This window comes from Schistosoma haematobium, chromosome 1, assembly GCF_000699445.3.
Source record: "Schistosoma haematobium chromosome 1, whole genome shotgun sequence".
In the NCBI taxonomy this organism is placed as follows: domain Eukaryota; kingdom Metazoa; phylum Platyhelminthes; class Trematoda; order Strigeidida; family Schistosomatidae; genus Schistosoma; species Schistosoma haematobium.
Window position 1 is genome coordinate 24,861,638 of NC_067196.1, and position 20,923 is coordinate 24,882,560.

Consider the following 20,923-nt stretch of genomic DNA (forward strand, 5'->3'; position numbering starts at 1 on the left):
GGAAACTAGAGAGGAATCTTTAATGTCTCAAGGCTGTGTGTTGTTTACCTGACTCTTGGTAGCATTGTTTCAACGCATAATTTACAGCCGTCTTAAAAAGTAATGAAGTTGGCTTATTTAATATACACGAAATATGTTGCGAGTTGTACTGTAGTTAACGGCCTTGAACGCTTGGTTTATTACGTCTGATGATTTACATAATCCACTTTAGTGGAAAAGTAAAATGAATAGTATGTCTGTGGAAAGTGGTGTTTTAGTATGACATATCATCGTCAGCTGAACACAGAGGTAAAACGTGCCAGTTGTGTGTACAATACTGGTAGGCAAGGAATGCCATAAGAAATAACCTATCGGACCCTTTATTCCTCTTGCACACACAAGATATTTGAATCGTCAAACATCTCTATACCCATATCATGCTCGTGGTTGTTTAGGATGAGTTTTGTAAACAATAAAAGTCCTTGTACATGTAGATATTGCAGAATTTGATGCCGGTCGCTCATATTTTCCTCCTGTTTATAAACCTAAATTCTCTGTTGAGAACTTTTTCTTTGTATTTTCAGATCTTGTCTTGTTGAAAGATTCTGGTTCCTAAATATTAGCGTTTTTGATACATTTTCTTGGCATTAAATGGGCCATAGGTATCATCGACGTTTTGGTGGTAGAATATCTTACATCAACCAATGGGTTAAGTATTCTTTATGCTTGGCGAACTTCATCTTCTTAGTAAGTGCATTTTATGCGCCGGTAAATTTAACTTAAATATGTTAAAAAGGCATGGGACAGAAATCGCGATGATCACATCACTTAATTGTGAATGGATCATGGGACACTGCTAAAAATTGTACAAATTACATATATGTAGTTGTCTCTAGTTCAGTTTGTGAAAACCACTTTCAACTCAGACTACTGGTTAAGTTCATACGAAAGTAAAATAATTACCGTCTTAGAAATTATAGTTGTCTGGTAAGTGGAACATTTTTTACCAGAGCGTCCCCCTTTTACTGTGCTGCGTAATAAAGTTGATAAATTGTTGTAAATTTGTAGAAAATGATAATCCCAAACTCAGGCTAGTACCGTACTATAAAATGTTCCAATACAACGAATTTGATAGAAATAAAGTGTTCGGGTTTAAATATGACTATTTGTTTATCCTAGCCCCCAAATGCCCTGGTACGGCCGATAGTGGGGAGAGTCTGCTCTCCCTCTCGAAATGCTCTCACATGGCCACGCGTATGTAGCCTCTGCTAGGGAAGTCTTACTCACTGCCTTCTCGTGGAGGGGGTGTTGTTTACGGAATTGAGAGGACGAAAAGCGGATGTCCAGCGCTTTAACCGGGTTGGTGGATATAGGGAGTCCACCTAGGGGAGTTGGAAAACCCTGGTTCCAAACCAATGGTGCACAACGGCTCCAGTACCCTGAGGGAACAAATGGTATATGAACCAATCGTTGGTCACCGGCTACCATGGGACTGCATCTCCTTACGATGCTCCACTGTCTTGTGAATCGGACCTTTAGGTCGAAGGCTCCGGGTGTGGTCCCCTGAGAAAACCACCTACTTCGGTTTGGACACCTGGGTAGTATCACAGCCCTCACACAAATCAAATGAGATTTGTGTGGCGCATATGTATCTGGTAACCCCTTATACCAGTATTTGTGCCCAAATAATAATAATACATTATTTAAAGGTATGCATCTATGGTAATTAGAAATATTCTAATTAATGTACTAATAATTCCGAAATAGTGCAATTTAAGACAGGTAGAACTAGATACACACAAATAAACATATATTTAGAATTCGTAATCAGTGAGCAATCAAGCACAAAAGAATCATTCGTACGTACAAATACCACATCCGCCACTGCTTAAATGGGAATCCAGATTTTTAGAATCGATTGTATTTCTTATTCTTAGGTTCATCATGTGCCTGTCAGACTGTAGCAGATGCAGACTCCATATGATCTAGAATGTATTCATAGTATTAGAATTAATAACCGAAATCGGAACAGTCTCACGTGGCTTCTGTGATCGTATTTGGTCAACATTTTGGTTGTGTACTTAAATAATTTATATCTAGAATTTGAACTATAGATTTTCCAACATTCTTCGTCACAATCCCCGTAGCTGGTCTGAGTTAATTGCCACGATAATATGTGAATTCTTCAGACTCTAAACACCTCATAGTCAAAGGGAAATACCTGCTTTTAATAACTTTGATGGAGTCTCTCGTTGCAGAATGTTTATCATTTCTATGTTGCAGTAGAAACATCTACTCTCCTCGCCAGTTCATCAAATGTTGTATCATTAATGAAATTAATAGCAGTTTTCAACATTCTGATAAAACAGTCTGCCTGAACATCAGAACAAGAGTGTCTGCGAGCAGTTAACCGATATTTTCAGGATATACCTTTCAACGGGACAGTAACTGCGTCCTCAGTAAGATTAATCATCAGTCACTAATATCATAGGTACTGCATCTGGACCGGACACTTTTCTCAACACTTGGATTATGGAGCCAGAATTCGATGACTTGAAAAATATTCAGGCCACTCAGAAAAACAATCAGTGACAACAAGCACATAGTATTTGCCGAGAAATGGACCACAACAGTCTGCATGAATTCCCTACCAGGCCTCAAACGATACTGACCATGGAGTCCACTTCGAAGGATGATTTTTCGACTTATGACATCCACCACAATTGCCTGCTCTACTACATATATATACATTTATATCCGGCACCAACATATGAACCTTGCCAAGGATTTAATTTTCTCAACATCCAACTATTCCACTATGAAAACATTTAAGGACGGATTTACGTAATGAGGGAACAACAACATAATCATGTAAACACAAAATACCGTCAGGAGTAGTGGATTACTCATCGCGCTTTGAAAAATAGACAGGACGTCTACATTGCAGATTAGCATTCCAACCTTTCCGTATGGCACTTAGTATACATTTAGGGTATCAAGGTGTTTCTATAATGAGATCTGGACTTCTCACCGGTGAAGGTTGCACTAACAAACAGACGAATGTGCTAAGGATTTTTCAGGATGATAAATGAACTTTAAAGCTTCATGGTTTGTAACACTAGTGAATTTCTTTCCAAATAAATATATATGAAGCCTTTTAAAAGCCCAAAATACAGCTAATACCTCTTGCTGAGTTTGTGAATGACCTAGCTCAGCAACAGTAAGTTTGCGTGAAACACAGATAACATGTGTAACTTCGTGCTCCAAAACTTCACCATTACCCATCAGTAATAAACACATATTGTACGCTAGGGGAGTAAGTTCGAAGAACAGCATCACTTCGAAAAAACTTGAGTAGACTTCGTAGGCATGACTGTTGTTCCTCACCTCGTTTAAATGAGTTGGATACCGAGATGTGAAATAAACAATCAACCCGACAAGAAAAATAAGGAATAAAACGGGAATAGTATTGACGAGTACCCACTACTGGACGTAGTTTTGTAGTATTTTTCGATGGTGCATTTGTCAGTAAAACTAGTCGCTTCATATCTGGTTTGGGACGTTTGCCGTCAACTGGGTTGCCTGTGTCAACAAATAAAGTCATGAAATGAACCAGTGTAGGTAATATAATCGCTTCCGAATATGTCAATTACCTTTCAAGATCGTGGATAAAGATTAATAATAACTAGAAGCACCCAACTTAATGAAAGCCGAACTACAATGTTCATAATTCTTAGTGGTTAAATGAGTAGCAGTTTTATAAACCGAATAGATATGTCCCATTTTATCACATTTAAGGCATCTGGCATGAAAGACATATAAATTATGTCAATGAAATATACCACAGGATGAACATTTACCAAACTTGTGCTCACCTCTATAACGTACTTTGCGATTTTTTATATTTCCGCGAGAATGGGAAATCTCTTTGTTTTGAGTTTCAGATTGGAAACTAACGCTAATAGATGGTATCTCCGTATTTGGGACATCTCTACAAAACGTCTGATTTCAAGACTACTAGGCCATATGGCAATGTTACCTTCTAGCCCCACTCTTTTATGGATTTTCGGATTAGTAATAAGTTTTAACACTTCGGACTATATGATTTTATGTCATAACTACTTATTAAAATCGATGTTTTTATAAGTTCTTAGTACTTTTAGGAACTAAATCTATGTTTTACTTTCAGGCTGTTGGAACATTGTTTCTTGTGTTCGGTGTGATCGCATTTAGTGAGTCGGGAGGTATACCATGGAAATCTAAAGCTATTGCATTGCACTGGCTTTTCAACCTAACCGTAATTTGTATGGTCGTTGGGGTCATAACCTTATTTGTTTCACTGGCTGGTTTTGTCGGATCTTTACGTGAAAACACTTGTCTGCTGAGATTTGTAAGAAATTCTATTCAATAATACTACTTTGTCTCGTTATAGTATTACTTCATTTTAACGTTGCTTTTTCTGACAGAGGTTGTTTGCTGCGTATTGTTCTTTGTGTACCGTGAATCAACTGTCCACAGGCTTGAAGAGTTAATCAAAACTACTTTTGTTATTCAATATAGAGAAATTGGATTTGAGGATACAACAAACTTTATGGACTTTATTCAAAAAGAGGTATTTTAAACCATTCATTAATGTATTTATTGAGTTGAGTTGCATTTTTTCTTTCAAAATAATATGATTAACTTATTACATTTCCATAAATTAGGCATGTGTTATTATCTGCCTGATCTTAAGTCATGTAATCCTTAACGCGCTTCTTTTTTATTTCATGAGTTTCTCATTGATTCTCGTTTTCAAATATAAAATTAGGATTTCCATTTTCTGGCCTACGTTAAATATCTCAGTGGTTAGTGAAATATTAGAAACGATAGAATAAAGCTTCAGAAATCATCAACACTAGACAATGATTAAGATTTATCACTAAGAGCTGCACTTAAATGTTAGCAGTTAGTGAAACTCAGAAAGTAAGACTACTTATCCATTCTCATACTGAGTGGAACATTTTAATTGACCTCCGTTTACGCTTCTGTAGTCCACTATTCACAAACAAACTGAACAGAAGAATAAATTCAGACAGCTTACTCATAGGGAATTTGGAGAGAATGTAGCCACCTTTCTCCCAAGTTCTATTGGATTAGACCCAAATATTTTGTAGAATCCTGGTTCAAAATATGTAGTTAGATCCAATGAAATGTCTTTCGAATTTGGAGGTTGGGTTCAATTCCATCTAACTGGTTTTGATTTCTGATCCTTTGAGACCAGAAAAGGACACAAACTCGTGTGGTAATCACGGTTAAAATCAATGGGATTAAAATACATTATAAGCTCATAAGTTCCGTGACTACACAATACCTAACCAGCTCAAAAACACCAAACCGAAGAAAATCATGTTGATTTTATGTTTTAACTGTGGATTTATAGACCATGCATTTATTCTTCATCAAGTATATTTGCCAATATCCAACCGTGACTATGTTTTTTATCCCCACTCTGTCAATCCAGAGGTCTTTGTGGGGCAATCTGGCCTAAAAAGACATACATCACCCTTCAGAAAAACCTTGACTTAAATGGGCAACGAAAGCAAGAGATGGGAAAGGCGGCGACTGTAGGTAACACAAGACAGCTCTTCAGACTAATAAAAGAAACGAATTAAGAGGCCAGGTGTAAGTGAGAATATCCCGGAGCCCCCAGTTGCCCTGGTACGGCCGGTAGTGGGGAGAGTCTGCTCTCCCTCTCGAAATGCTCTCACATGGCCACGCGTATGTAGCCTCTGCTAGGGAAGTCTTACTCACTGCCTTCTCGTGGAGGGGGTGTTGTTTACGGAATTGAGAGGACGAAAAGCGGATGTCCAGCGCTTTAACCGGGTTGGTGGATATAGGGAGTCCACCTAGGGGAGTTGGAAAACCCTGGTTCCAAACCAATGGTGCACAACGGCTCCAGTACCCTGAGGGAACAAATGGTATATGAACCAATCGTTGGTCACCGGCTACCATGGGACTGCATCTCCTTACGATGCTCCACTGTCTTGTGAATCGGACCTTTAGGTCGAAGGCTCCGGGTGTGGTCCCCTGAGAAAACCACCTACTTCGGTTTGGACACCTGGGTAGTATCACAGCCCTCACACAAATCAAATGAGATTTGTGTGGCGCATATGTATCTGGTAACCCCTTATACCAGTATTTGTGTTCAAATAATAATAATAATGATAATAATAACAATAATAATAATAGACGTTTAGAACGATAGGCGGAACAATTTAGAGAACAGTTTATCTGGCTTTTACCTACTCTACAACTATCCGTGGTTCCCAGACAGCGTGAATAGAACATTGAAGTAGGTCCCCCGACTCCAGCTGAAGTTTAAAAGGCTATAGCTAATCTGAAACGAGGATGAGCATCTGGCCCAGATGGATTGGCTACATAGGACTTTAAGGCTGGTGATCCAGATTTAGCGATTAGGTTGACTAATATATTAGCTAAAATCCAGGAATTGGACGTAATCCCATCTGACTGGTGGCAATCACTTATTGTCCCGATATATAAGAAGGGGTCAAAATCATCCTGTGGCAACCATAGAGAGATTAGTTTGACTAACATATAATCTAAAATACTAGCATCAATAATTATCGGGCGCCTAACAAAGACTTGTGAACTTCAAACACGAGAAAATCAGGCTGGCTTCAGACCTGGTCGTGGCTGCACCGATCACATATTCACCATCCGTCAGGTTCTAGAACACAGGCATGCTTATCGGCGTCCGACAATCATGGTATTTCTTGACTTGAAAGCAGCATTTAACTCCGCAGACCGAGAGCTTCTGCAGCACTGTCTGTCATTGAAAGGAGTACCTCAGAAGTATATAAACCTTGTGAAGGTTCTTTACTCGAAAACTACCAGTCGAGTGAGAGCTTATGATGAACTGTCATCTGCTTTTGTAACCTGAAGTAGTGTCCGTCAAGGCCGTTCACTTGCTCCATTTTTGTTTAACTTCATCATAGACCTATTGATGGAGATGACGCTCTTGATCTCCTACCAGGAGGTCCACTTATCGACTTAGAATACGCGGATGATATAGTTCTGTTTGGTGAAAATGCTGACAAAATGCAGTCTTTTGGTAGCACTGAGAAACAATGCCAGAATGTTTGGGATGCGCCTCTCCTCCTCTAAATGCAAGTTGTTGCTTCAGGACTGGTCTGCGTCAACACCTGAACTGAGGATAGGGAGCAAAGTAGTCGAACGTGTCGACAACTTCACTTATCTTGGAAGTCTAATCAGCCCTAATTGGTTGGTATCTGATGAAATCTCAGCACGGATTCGAAAAGCTCGTTTAGATTTTGGCAACTTACGTCACCTAGGGCGAAGGCGACATATCCGTCTGTCAACTAAGGGACGAGTATACTGCGCGGCAGTTCGTTCTGTTCTACTTTACGGCAGCGAAACGTAGCCATTAAGAGTGAAGGATACTCGTAAGCTACTAGTATTTGACCACAGATGCCTTAGAAATACTGCTGGCGTCTGCTGGGATCACTGGGTAAGTAATAGTGAGGTTAGACGCAGGGTATTAGGGAATGATGGTAAATCAGTTGGTGAGGTTGTGAATCTTCAACGACTGAGATGGTTGGGCTACGTGTTATGTATACATTAACACCGATTACCACAACGCGCAATGCTGTCTAGTGTTGGTGATGGTTGGAAGGAAGTTAGAGGCGGTCAAACCAAAACGTGGCATCGGCGCTTGAAGTCACTAACTTCTAGTCTTAGCCATGTTGGTAGATGCAGACTACTTGGTTGGGGTCCGCGCGACTATCGTAACCAATGGTTGCAGACTGTGTGACATGACTCAGAATCGATCACAATGGCGTCTTTGTATACACTCTCTTCCCTTAAACTATGAGGTTAAAGTCGCTTCATATCTTTATTCCTACGAACTAATTATCTCTTCCTGTACTATATCCTTATACAAAATCTTTCTTTTATATATTACCACCATTGAATTAATTGCTTCTATGAATCCGGTGTTCATCTCGCTGTGCTAATGAAGTGTGGCAACTTGGATCGATGCATATATGTGCCTGGTCCTATGATGTAGCTGACTGACTGACTTAATGTCTACTTACATTCTTACCAAAAATGTCTACAATTCTTACTATGATTTTTAACTTCATATTATTCCACAATCACTTCGACCTCTGTTACACTATCTGGTTGACTTATATCAAGTTCAGTAAATTAATTTATATGATTTCGAGTTTAAAGTTTTGGTTTTGGAGTAATTGTGTTTAAAGTTAATAAATTAATTGTTTTGATAAGCTATCGGTAATGAAAATGAAATGTTAGGGGGATTTATTGTCGGATCACTTTTCATAGCTCCTTCCAATGTACTGAATTACTTTAGAACTAAAAAACAGTATGGTATTTCTAAATTTCTAGGGAGGCCATTTATTTAGCGCAAAGTCCCAGAAATTAGACAACAATAGAATGTTTCTATTATTCTGAGATAGTTTTGGAATTACGAAGTACTCTGTTACTTAATATCTTCTACATTTAAAGGACTTTAAGAAATACTCGCCAAGCTAAATCACATTCATTTATTTAAATACTTTTCATTTAAGATGTCATAATCATACGTTACTGACAATGCAGATAACTCAGTGTTTTGACTGTCTATAGTCTTGTCACTTTACAAATAATTTTCTACAGAAACATTCAGGCACCTCAAAAGCTACTAAGGAATTAGCTTACTATTCCTACCGATGGAATCATCATTCTATTTTAAAGTAAAATTCTTCAAGCATTTACTGTCATTGCTACCATAATTTCTCGCTCCGAAATATTGCAAATCCGGCAAATGAGATTTATTGATAAAAGGTGTATCGTTAAATTATGTAGGATTTCAAACCAATTGTAATAAAGGTTAGTAAAATTTATAAAAAAACACATCATCCAATAAAAAACATCACATCATGAAGGATAATAGGCCCATAGAATGACTAATAAAAAAAACAAAGGTCTCTTTTGTCATCTCATATCACCCATATTTTTGAAGTTGTTGAATTGAAGAGAATGAGGGTGAAGCAATATGAGCGAGCACAGTTGATACAGGTTTATATTGTAATATATTCCAGTGACATTATGAGCCCGGAAATTCATAAAATTGGAATCTTAATCGGATGTTTATACTTCACGATTCAGATTCCCATCTTCATGGCAGCAATATCATACGTTTGTTTTTAGTAATTCATTCTTACTATTTTTTAAATATTTTTTGAAAACGTAATCGTCTAGTCAAAGGTTTTTTAATATTATATTTCAATATATATACGTGTGTATTTACATACAGCTTAATTGTTGCGGACCTAAGTCATACCTTGATTGGACAGCTAATCGATACTTTTCATGTGATAAGTCTAATATAAGCCCTGAAGCTTGTGGAGTTCCATATTCTTGTTGCCGTCAAATGAATGATATCAGTGTAAGCATTTTTTTAGCTTTCTATAACTGGACAAAATTATATTATTTGTACTTCAAATAGATTACTTATCAGTTTTCAATTTTAACATCCCATAGTCATACTAATATTGTTGTTATTAGTTATTATCATTAGAAGGTAGTATGTAAATGTAATACTTGAATGTGTCGTGTTTCACTTCATCAACTTTAAGAATGAAGTGCGTTTTCTAAGTTTTGCTTTGGTTATCAGCGGAATGAAAAGTTCAGTAGTGTTCAGCGTGCAGGCTTCCACTAGAAAACAACTTTACTTTTTCCACAAATCTCTTTGTTAATATGTTGTTTCAACAAAAAAATGAATTTCTATCAAAATCATCCATCTAAGCTACAAATTGCATCCACCATTTTAAATGAGATGTGTTAGTATACACATTACAAACAAGATCCAAATCTCGTTATTTAAGTGTATACAATAGTAGCAGTGAAAATCGTCAAAAATTCATTTTAATCTTTCCTATTGGTTTAATCTATTCACATCGAAACAAACAACAAAACAACTCACTTGCAGTACATCATTATGATGATAAAGATCGTAAATCAAAAGCATACTTTTCATTATTTTTAAGATATCGTTCGTATAGCTAACCTCCATCATGATTTTCATTTTGAAAATATGTTTAAAATGAAATATCAAACCTTTCATTTCATACATACACTTCAGTAAGTAAAATACCATTCGTGTGTGTATTAATAAGATCCACATTACTTAGTAAATTCAATGTATTATTCAAAAAGTATGTAAACACAAGTATCACAACATCAGATTGAATAGAACTTGAGTCTTCTGATAAACAAATACACTGTACACTAGTAACCACAATACCTACAATTCTTTATAGAATACAATGTGCTAACTTGTTACACATAAGTAGATCTTTATACATCACATACTTCAGGATTCTCCTTAAACTATTATTCCCCTCCCCCCAATTTTATGTCCTTGTATTTATTATCTTGATTCGATTCTTACAATCAGTGAGATACTATCAGTTTATTATACGTGCTTATATCAATATAAAATGATATTGACAATAAGTATAGTATATTAAGGTCATAGAGTATTTTTTTATTATTTGTCTAATTTCCGTAATTTAGACATTTGACTTACTATATAAAATTGTGTGAGTTGGATTAGACGAATGTCTGTACATCAATCTTTATCTATTCTCTCATTAGTTGTAAACACAAACAATCAATAATAATTTATCAACAATCGATTAACACTCTTAAGTATTTATGTATTCTTTTGATATTTACACTTGCTTCCCTGTGTGCTTACAGATTCTATCAATTATTGACAATACACTGTCCATTGTGTCATTGAATAAGAATAAAGAGAATTTAGCGAAGAAAATTTTCATTTTGACAAAATCATTTACTTAAGCTATAAATATGAATATACAGATTAAGTAAATGATTTTGTCAAAATGAAAATTTTCTTCGCTAAATTCTCTTTATTTTCATTCAAATACACCGTCCCTACAACTGATTTTCTGAATAATCTCGAGTAAATTTATAATACTACTAGGAGATTTGGCCTGAGTAAATACTCAATTAACAGGATATTATTTATTGAAGTCAGATATAGAGGGATTAATCTCTACAACTTATCATCATAACATTTGTTTGATTTCTCTAACGAGTGGTCGTGGCTATGCATCACTGAATATTAGTGATCCCTAACTAGCACGAGAGAAATGCCCCTGTGTGAGAGTTCGCTTACTGTACTATTGATCATTCAGCTCTTACCAGTCCATGATAAATTCTAGACTCAAGTTAATGAATTAATTATTACTAGATTTAAGTATCGAAAAAATAATAATAATATAAAATATCAGCCTTAAAATCAACTATTTATGAAATAATTGTAATGATATGCTTACACTCAACCATAGGTTAATATTATTAATACATCGTGTGGATTTGGTGTACAAAAATTAACAACTGCTGAAGCCAATCGTATGGTATGGACAACTGGATGTGTTGATGCTCTTATCAGTGCAATAGAAAACAACATAGTCTATTTCGCTTATGGGTTTGTTAGCGTAGCTGTGTTTCAGGTTAGTCCACTATATATATATATATATATATATATATATATATATATATATATATATATATATATATATATATATAAAAGGTATAATACCTGGATTTAAAATATTTAAATGATTCCGTGATTTCTTTTAATAGTTCTAAATGTCTTTGCAGATGATTGATTGTTAGTTTATTTTATTTTTAGCACAGATTCTTAAGGAATAGAGTTGTCTTATTGTGTAAAATGTTCGTAAACATCAACCAACCATCTGTGATGTAGTTTTTGGTGTAATAAATTTACGCCCAATCGTATTTAACTGTGTATTAGTTATAATATCTTGATGCCTCTGAAATGTTAACTTACCGTCCCTTACTCGTAGTATCGTCCAGGGATACCCTGCTCGTTTGTTGGGGATGTTAGATCTCCAGAACTCCCTTGGTAAATATCTTAATTTTCTAATTGTATTTTGAACATTTGAATTTCTTTGTTTTCGCGCCAAAAGCGCTCTTTTCATATTCATGTATTTCCCACTTGGGAGAATCTTTAACGCTATTGGTCCGTTGTATATTTTAGTAAACTATTTTGTAACGCTTCTCAAGAACAGTTTTATGCTGTATATATATACGTCTGATTTGTGTCTGTTGTTATATATATTTTTTCATGTATATATCGCTGTTCGGTTTCTTCTATTGCGTTAGTTTAGAAGTTTTCATGTTTCATATGACTCACATTTTTATACTTTCATTGTATACTACGATTGAAGTAACTACTTCTATGAATTTGGTATTCATCTTGCTGTGTTAATGAGGTGTGGCAACTTGGACCGATGCATATATATGCCTGGTCCTACGTTGTAGATGACTGCCTGACTGATACTATGCTAGGGACTCTTTTATATGTTGATAATAATAACACATTCGGTAGCAGATACTTTAAACAAATAATTGGCCACAGTTTTGTATTTCAAAGTTTACAGCTCTATTTGTTTTCAGGACATTTTTACCATCCATCTAATTATATATATATAATTATCATTAACAGTTGTATACGTTTTCTATTTCACTTCCTTAAATTTTTCTGTTTCTTTCTTAGCTCATAGCTATCCTACTTGCAAAGACACTGCATACACAAATCAATGATCAACTGCGTTTACTGCATCAAGAAAATAATTACTTTTGAGAATTTTTCTTCCGTCCGTCTAAAGATAATGCGCATTATTATTATTATCACTATTTGTAAGTAAAAGAATTTATTTTTGGATTATTTTTGGTGACTACTGCTAATTCTTCATCAATCACTGTAACAACAATTTACTCATCTTATGTGGAATGAATAAAGACAATAATACGAAAAATCCTTTCCTCATCAAATCGATATATATATTCATTCCTGACTGATCCCACTGTGATTTGAACTTGCTCAGTTCTTCGCTTGTTTTATTTTTGCTGTTACATCCTAATGAATTACAATTTGTTAACTGAAAAATGATGTAAAATATAAATCGTATTCTTTTGAAATTTTATGTTTTCTTAATCTAAAACATTGTCAATGATGATTGTTTGTATTATATTATCTTTCATTTTTATAACGAGTTTATTTTATTTCATTATATTAGTATTATTCGATGTAATTTCCATTCATAATTTTAAAGGAATTAGATCAACGACATCAACATATCATACAAGATACTTAAAATATACAAAATCTCTAATTTAAGACTACTCTTTATCAGCAGCATATCTTTTCATTGTATTCAGCTTACAAAAGAGTTCATTTGTTTTAGTCACTAATCAATTAATCAGAATGTTAACGTGATTATTCAATTCAGTCTTAAATATATAAATACTTGCAATAAGATGAATACTTGTTTAACAAATGGTATTCCTCATAATCTATCAGCTTGGTAGATGAAAATCTAATGTTCATGAGGATGGTTACTAGCTTCATGTTTCAATGAGAACAATATAGATACAGACAAATCCAGCCAATATCTTGACGATTACACATGAATATTGTTGTTTTAACTACTTTAGGACATTTCTTCTGAAAACTAAAATTTTAATTTGATATGTCAGTTAGAATAACCATGTAAATTAGTCCTTTTCTGTTAAAGAATTTTCTCATGAGCTATCCATATAAAATTATTTTAGGTAGTTGTCAATATTCTACTTTGTTATGCAAAGTATGAGTAAACACCTTAATTAATTCAATTGTCGGAAGCATTGACCCCAATAGTAGGTAATACAACCTGATGAACAATCTGTCCATGACCTTGGTAACTGTCATTCAGGAATGCAACAAACAATTTTGTTTTTTGATGCAGTATAAATGATCTAAAAAATAATTAAAGTTTGTAAACTGTAACATTTTATAGTGTTTGAAATAACTAGTTTTCGCATGTAAATCTCAACAGTATTTTGTAAAATATTCACATAATGAAAACAAGAACCGTATTTAAAGAATTGTATTCACACTGTCCAACACCTAGGCAGTCATACAAGCAATAAAATCTGAGTTTGTGGATAAAATTTAACACTTATCATTGTGACATGCTCAAAGATACTCTTGAACATTTCGCGTTCTTTCGGTAAAGTGGTTGTCAATAAAACAATTACTCAATTAATTTCTGTCTGTACCTTCGTTAATTTGTCATTTTTTTATTACTGAGTCTTTTTCCTGTCTTATACGAAGCCAAACATAAATATTTAGTCTTAGAATTAGTTATCAAGTTTTCCAAAGTATTGCCTGAATATGTCTCCTTGATGTAGTCACTAGATTGTCAATCCACACTTCCTCTTCTTACTGTGTAATATTGCGCAATATTTTCAGCCTTCAAAAGAAAAGTTCATAATTTAGCATGAATTGTGTTCACAGGGTACTGCGCTACTGTTTTGAAAGTGTCTTGTTCCTATTACTTACGCAATCTATATTGTAATATAAAAAAACTTGATTTTTCAAGGTAATTGAATACTGTTATCAACCACTATTTGGCTAGTTATTTGTAATCAAAAAATGCCTCTTTTCCAACGAAAATTCAATGTACCAAAGTTTCCTGCTCGAAAAGCGTCTAGTATGACAAATTTATCACATCTAGATTCAACTACGCGAAGTCAAGAGTTCAGCATGGATTTTGGACCAATTAGAACACGTTTAAGTGGACGGGATCTTGTATTCCGTAATGGACAGTGGATCATTGGTACGTTTTTCATATTTACTATGAATACAATAAAAGATAGATGTTAAAGTTATATTTGCAAATATTTCTGGACTTATGAAGCAATACTTCTTTATATATCAATAATAATTAGTTTTCATACACATAGTGCCTTTATTATCTTAAAGAGAGCTCTCTTTAAAATAATTAGTTTTGTTTTAATAAAAGAAGACATTCTTGATAGTTTGAGGGCGTATTGCCTAACAATTTTGTTTATATATTTTTTTAGTACATTGAATAAACACCGTATGTGTAAGGTGCAATTGTATAACGAAGATATACTGAAACCAAAACTATGTTTTGTTCTACTCACAAATCTACTTGATTATATTTGTAAACAGCCACAGCATTAATTTCGAATATTATGAAATGTTTCTGCAATGAAGCACTCTCATTCTCTCTGTAGTAGATTTCACACTAGAACTCTAATACATACACGCCTTCATATTTCTGGTTGCTTATGTTTCGTGTAATATTAATGCTACGTGATAAAAAAGAAGCAATTTTCTTACATGTATTTCCTGTAGACAACACTCCCAGAACTCTATTATTGATATATGTTGACTTATCCCTTGAATGTATGTCATCGGATTACAATCGGTAACATATATATTTTTTTATGAGAACGTCTAATTTTCATACATAGATTGAGAACTCAATGTTATTGATGGATAATTTTGTCAAATGACCATTTCCAATTAAATCTATTGTAATAAAATAATTGAAAAAACAAATAAAAATATATTTGTAATATCCCAGTGAATAGCAAAATTAGGTTATCTGACGTTTTGTAACTCAGTGTAAGCCAGTTTTTCAGAGAATAAGTTATAATTATAATAAAATTATTCTATTAAGAATTTGACTTACACTGAGTTACGAAACGTCGGAAAATTTAATTTTTCCACTCATTTGGGATATTATAAATATATTAATGGATTTATTTATAACAATCTATCCAATGCTCAATTTATTCGAAATTATCAAATCAAACTTCTGGTAATGATATGAACAAGAATAGTCTATTTTACTCAGTAGGTTTAATGTTCACTTTTTTTCTTTCATCCTTAAAAATATTGGATTTAATTTGAATAATATTAAATTTGTCTCTAAAATTTATCATATCACATAACCTAGTTTCCACTGGATTATTATATAACAATTTTAAATCTCCATATTATTGTATAGGTTACTGTTATCCGTTTTCCTTCGGTATTTTTATTCTACCCTATATACATTTATCGTATTTCATTTATCTGGATATTTTTTTGAAATATTTATATCACAGATTGAAATCATGAGTGAAATGAAGCTAGACCACCATGGAAAACCTGGAAGCCCTGGATGGCCGTTTCGTCCTAGTGTGGGACTCCTCAGCAGTGTGCATCCACGATCCTGCACCCCGCGAGGTTCGAACCCAGGACCTATCAGTCTCGCGCCAAGCGCTTAACAAACTAGACCACTGAGTCGGCATCCAATGGTGTTAATGTCAAACTTCAACCAATCCACGAAGTTGCGCCACCGTATACCATTGTCTTCAGTGAGCTGATATCTCACAACAGACCTGGTCTAGCTTCAATTGACTCATGATTTTAATCTGTGAAATTTCTAAAATCTCCACAAACCCCTTCTAAAAATATTTATATGTTTATGATTTTCTGAAAAAAATTATTTTTTAACTAAAAGTCACTGTTATCTAATGTGAAATCATTTTAATACTTAACTATTATTGAAATGTAAAGTAAAAAGAATTTTAGTTGTTCTGTTCAGACCAACGTAAAAATCATTACTTTTCAAAAGTAACTTGTATTTCTCACATAATTACAATCTTTTTTGTGAATGATAAAGTGAAGTTGAAATAAATTCTTGTTGTATTGTTTAGCATATATATCATACACTAGTCATTTCAACTACCATCTACTAATGATGAATACAGACGACTTATGAGTTATAAGGTTTGTATTATCGACTTGATTTAATCTATACACGTTATGTTTCGGAATGCTTAAGTTTCTGACTACGAGTGCGTACGAGATAGACCAGACGACTAGTACATAACACTTCAACAATTAACTCCTACTCAATGGAAGAGAAAGGATTCGAGTGAGGAAGATGTATTGGACAAGACCTCAGAAGATAAATCGTATTTCTCTGGGTCATGCAGCTATATTCTGAGTAATTTAATAATTATTAGTTACATAAATTATTAAATAGCTGCTATGTAAGCGCACAATCACAAAGCATTTCTGCAATTAGTCGTCATACTGAACCAAAGTCAAGTGAATGAAAGATTACACTGAAACAACTCAAATTTGAATGGACAGAAATCACACGAAATTGATATGAAATTTAACTGAATAAAAAGTGAATTTATAAAACAATATATAGTCTGTTACTCAATTTCTATCTACTAAATCCTATGTAGGAATTTAACATCCCCAATAAAGCGGTTATTAAATTATCTAACAAGAAAATCAGTAATATAGCTTAATTTGTTTAGTATCACTTAATCTTTTGGAATAGTCTTTTGTGAGTGATGCCGTTATTTTATCCAAGTTATTTCATTATCTATAAATATTTTTCATTTTAGAAGGAGAAAATGGAGTGTTAAATGATGAATCTGGAAATGCAACTCAATTAGGTCGTGAAACATTTCGTATTAAAAAAGAAAATCATCAATTAATTGAAGAAAATAATTTGTTAAAGTTGAAAATTGACATACTCTTAGATATGGTATGGTATTATTTAGGTTTAGATTGCTATTATCCTTATGTGCAAGTATATATAATTCAACTTATTTTATAGTTTATATTGGGAACTGACCTTTCTCAGACTACCACTGAAACCCAGAAAGCACTGAACAGCTGCTTCGTTACAGTACAGGAACCATCAACAGAGTACATCAACAACCCCACCAATAAGGCAACTCAGAACCTTCATTTCTCGTGGCAAACTCATAATCTCTAAGCCATCGAATCAAAATCTACTGAATTTGTATTGATAAAGAGTCCCATAATAGGATAAAACAGCGCTTCAGTGCATTATGGTTTTCACTAGTTGTTTAATGAATGTCATTTCATATTATTTCAGAAATCTCTAGAAATTCCTTATACTAATTATACTATGTCCAAAATACATATATATCACTATGTAAAATTTTCTCTTTTTATTTTGAAGCTCGCTGAAACTACAGCTGAAGTACACTTACAAGAGAATGAAATTGAAAATCTACGTAATACATTGCACAAAAAACCAAATACAACAATTCAAGTTGCTTAATTATAAACTTTGATGTTTTTATTCTTATTAAAAATCTTCACATTAGAATAATTAAATTCGTATGAAATCGTTCTTTATGATAATATTCCATTATTAAATATAATTTTGACATGAACTAAACACTTTTAAAAATGGAACGCTTTATCACAAAAACTAAAAACATATCATTCTTAGTTTGCATTTCTTTTGTTTTTCTCCCCTGTTCTCTAATTGGTAATTTATCTGTGTGATTTGTGTAAACGTCAGAAATAAATTTCATTTGTATTAAAACATATTCTATTGATTTTAAATTGAATTTGTTCCACATTGATTCCTTAATTTTCTTGTTACCTTGTAGACTATATATATAGCTAAAGACGGCAAGAGTAAAATATGTAACCATTCGTTTAAGTTAGTGACTGTTGAAGCGAGCCATGTTAGTAGATGCAGGCTAACTGGTTAGGGTTCCTTTCTATTACTGTAACCAATAGTCGGAACCTATGTGACATGTCTCCGGATTGTTCATAATGGCTGAGATGCATTCACCTTTTGCATTTTCTAAGATCTTGAATTCTTAATCATCCCATACATTTTGCTCTGCGAATTCATTCATTCTTCTGGAATCATATCGTCTGTTCCAAATGTTTTCTACTAATACATACAATGTTACTACTTTTAGTACTCTAGAATTTTTCTTGATAATTTCTCTTCTATGTGCTGATATGTTGTGACAACTTGAGTCCTTCCACAAATATGCTAGGTTCTACATTGCACATAACTGACTGATGTAAGCCCTGTATAGATTTGCACTGATATTCTAGTTATAGTTAATGTCTAACAAAGTGATCATTTTCTATCATTCTCAAATGTTTTTTCTTAAATGTTATTTATTACTGTTTTAGCGACCTCGTGCATTTCATTACACCAGATACTATGACAGAACACGAGGATAAGAAAAGCCGAGAAATTCCACCAAATTATCTTGGTAAGGAAAATCTTGCTATATTAGTAGAAAAATAGTTTTTGGTGCGTTTATAGGTATATCAGGTCTGTCTTTAATGGCAGGATTCACATATAGAATATCATCTTTCAAGAAGGTCAATCCATTACCATTCATGCAAGTAAGATTTTTTCTTATTTTTCTCAAAATTTTCGATAGTTTACCTTGAAGTTATTTCGCTGTCTTATCTTTTTTATCACACACTACGATTGTCCATTCCTATAGTTTATTCAGATATGAATACTATCAATCTCTGATCATTCCTACTGGCCTGTGTTTTGTGAACTTTTGAACTGGCTCAATAAAGATGAGTGATGTTAAAGAATAGAATTATGAAATGATATTAAGATCGAGATTTTTAAAAAAGTCGAGTTAGTGTATCTTTCTAATTACAATTGACTTTAATCTATTTGATAAAAGTTAAGAATAAACAATATCATGTCTCTTAACTAATGGACCATACCATGACTACCATTTGCTATTTTGTCAAGTTATTTTTATGATAAGTCTCGTTACATTCACGTAGCTTTATCTTTTAACGGATCATCATTTTATATACTGCATTCACTTGATAAATATTCATGGAGTGCTGCAGTCTCGTGATAAACCTATCTTTTTTCTGCCTACATAACTCATATTTAAGTTTGAAGTATTAGTCATCGTATCACATGTTGAAAAGAACAAAAGATGTGCATTATCCTAGCTGTTATGCTTGGTAGATTTTAGTGGTCCAAGATCTCACTCCATTTGGATCATATGAATGATTGTTATTGAAATATACATGTCACCAATCCTCGTATATAATTATAAACTTAACTCACGCCAGTAAATAACGGGATTAAAACAAGTCAAATACAAGAATGAATTTCGAATACGTGTATTCATACAATCGTTGATCAAATAAAACGATCGGTGAAACGAAGCGAAACAGATCGGAGAAGGCAATTGAGCCAACTCGATTTAACCAATCGTGAATGCATACTTATACTCAGACAAAAATAAGTACCATAGATGCGATGAGTAAAATAAGAAATGTACACACATACACTTACATAGAAATGGAAAAGATTGATAACTGAATAATTGACAAGGTCAAAATGTGACTCAAGACGAATGAATAAGTTGCTTGTCCGGAAGCTACAATAAGCTGTGTGGGCTTGGATAGCAAACACAAGAGCATCAAGTTGATTTGGAATATCGTTTTAGTATATTTGGGTCAGCGGAACCGTTCTATAAAGCGATTCTTCTGCATTGATATATAGTTGGGTTAATCTTGATAGCTTCAGTGCCGAATTTATTCAACCCATTTCATACCGAAACCACGTGGTACATACATAAATCTAACGGGTGAACTGATCCTGAACCACTAAACTGATTTGAAATCACTTGGCGTACAAACTATAAAATTCACTATTGCTTATGTGAATAACAATATATCGCTGCAAATGTCCAAGCTATCAAGCCTACTTTCAAAAGTTCACCAATTCTTCAACCTAAGTTTAATGTTATGTCATTTTTCTCAATTATACTGTTCACAGGCAATTAATCAGGACAAAACTACGCACGAATCTGGTATACATTTTGCTGCTCGTGCTCTTGGAGTAGCAACAATTATAACTACCTCATCACTGGGAGCACTGTCTTTATGTACGTGGTACATTATAAACCCAGTGGATAGAAACGACTTTAATGAACGTATACGAAATGCATTCCCTTATAGATGGAAGATAAAATCATCAGATAATCGTTCTGAAATTAGAACTTCCGAAGAGCTTTCATCCTTAATAAATGATTCTGTAAAAAACAAATGACGAATAATCATTACTCCCGTCTGCAACTTATTATTCTAGTTGTCTGCATGAAATGAGTGTTTTGATCCTAGTATTTCTATGTCGTTAGGCTGTAATTTCGTAAGGTCTGGATAAAATTT

The 20,923-nt window shown here is 33.8% G+C and overlaps 1 protein-coding gene across 1 annotated transcript in view; it reads left to right on the top strand.

Annotated features, from left to right (window-relative positions):
* Positions 1 to 20,923, top strand: part of TSPAN33 (Tetraspanin-33) — a 23,433-nt gene continuing 2,510 nt past the window's right edge. Inside the window, exons 1-9 of the mRNA XM_051213968.1 lie at positions 1 to 99; positions 564 to 726; positions 4,169 to 4,369; positions 4,412 to 4,591; positions 9,320 to 9,451; positions 11,382 to 11,546; positions 12,617 to 14,720; positions 17,326 to 17,468; positions 17,913 to 19,114. Of these exons, the coding sequence (XP_051073515.1) occupies positions 631 to 726; positions 4,169 to 4,369; positions 4,412 to 4,591; positions 9,320 to 9,451; positions 11,382 to 11,546; positions 12,617 to 12,703 (861 nt within the window). The 5' untranslated portion in view covers positions 1 to 99; positions 564 to 630 and the 3' untranslated portion in view covers positions 12,704 to 14,720; positions 17,326 to 17,468; positions 17,913 to 19,114. The remainder of the gene's footprint in view (positions 100 to 563; positions 727 to 4,168; positions 4,370 to 4,411; positions 4,592 to 9,319; positions 9,452 to 11,381; positions 11,547 to 12,616; positions 14,721 to 17,325; positions 17,469 to 17,912; positions 19,115 to 20,923) is intronic.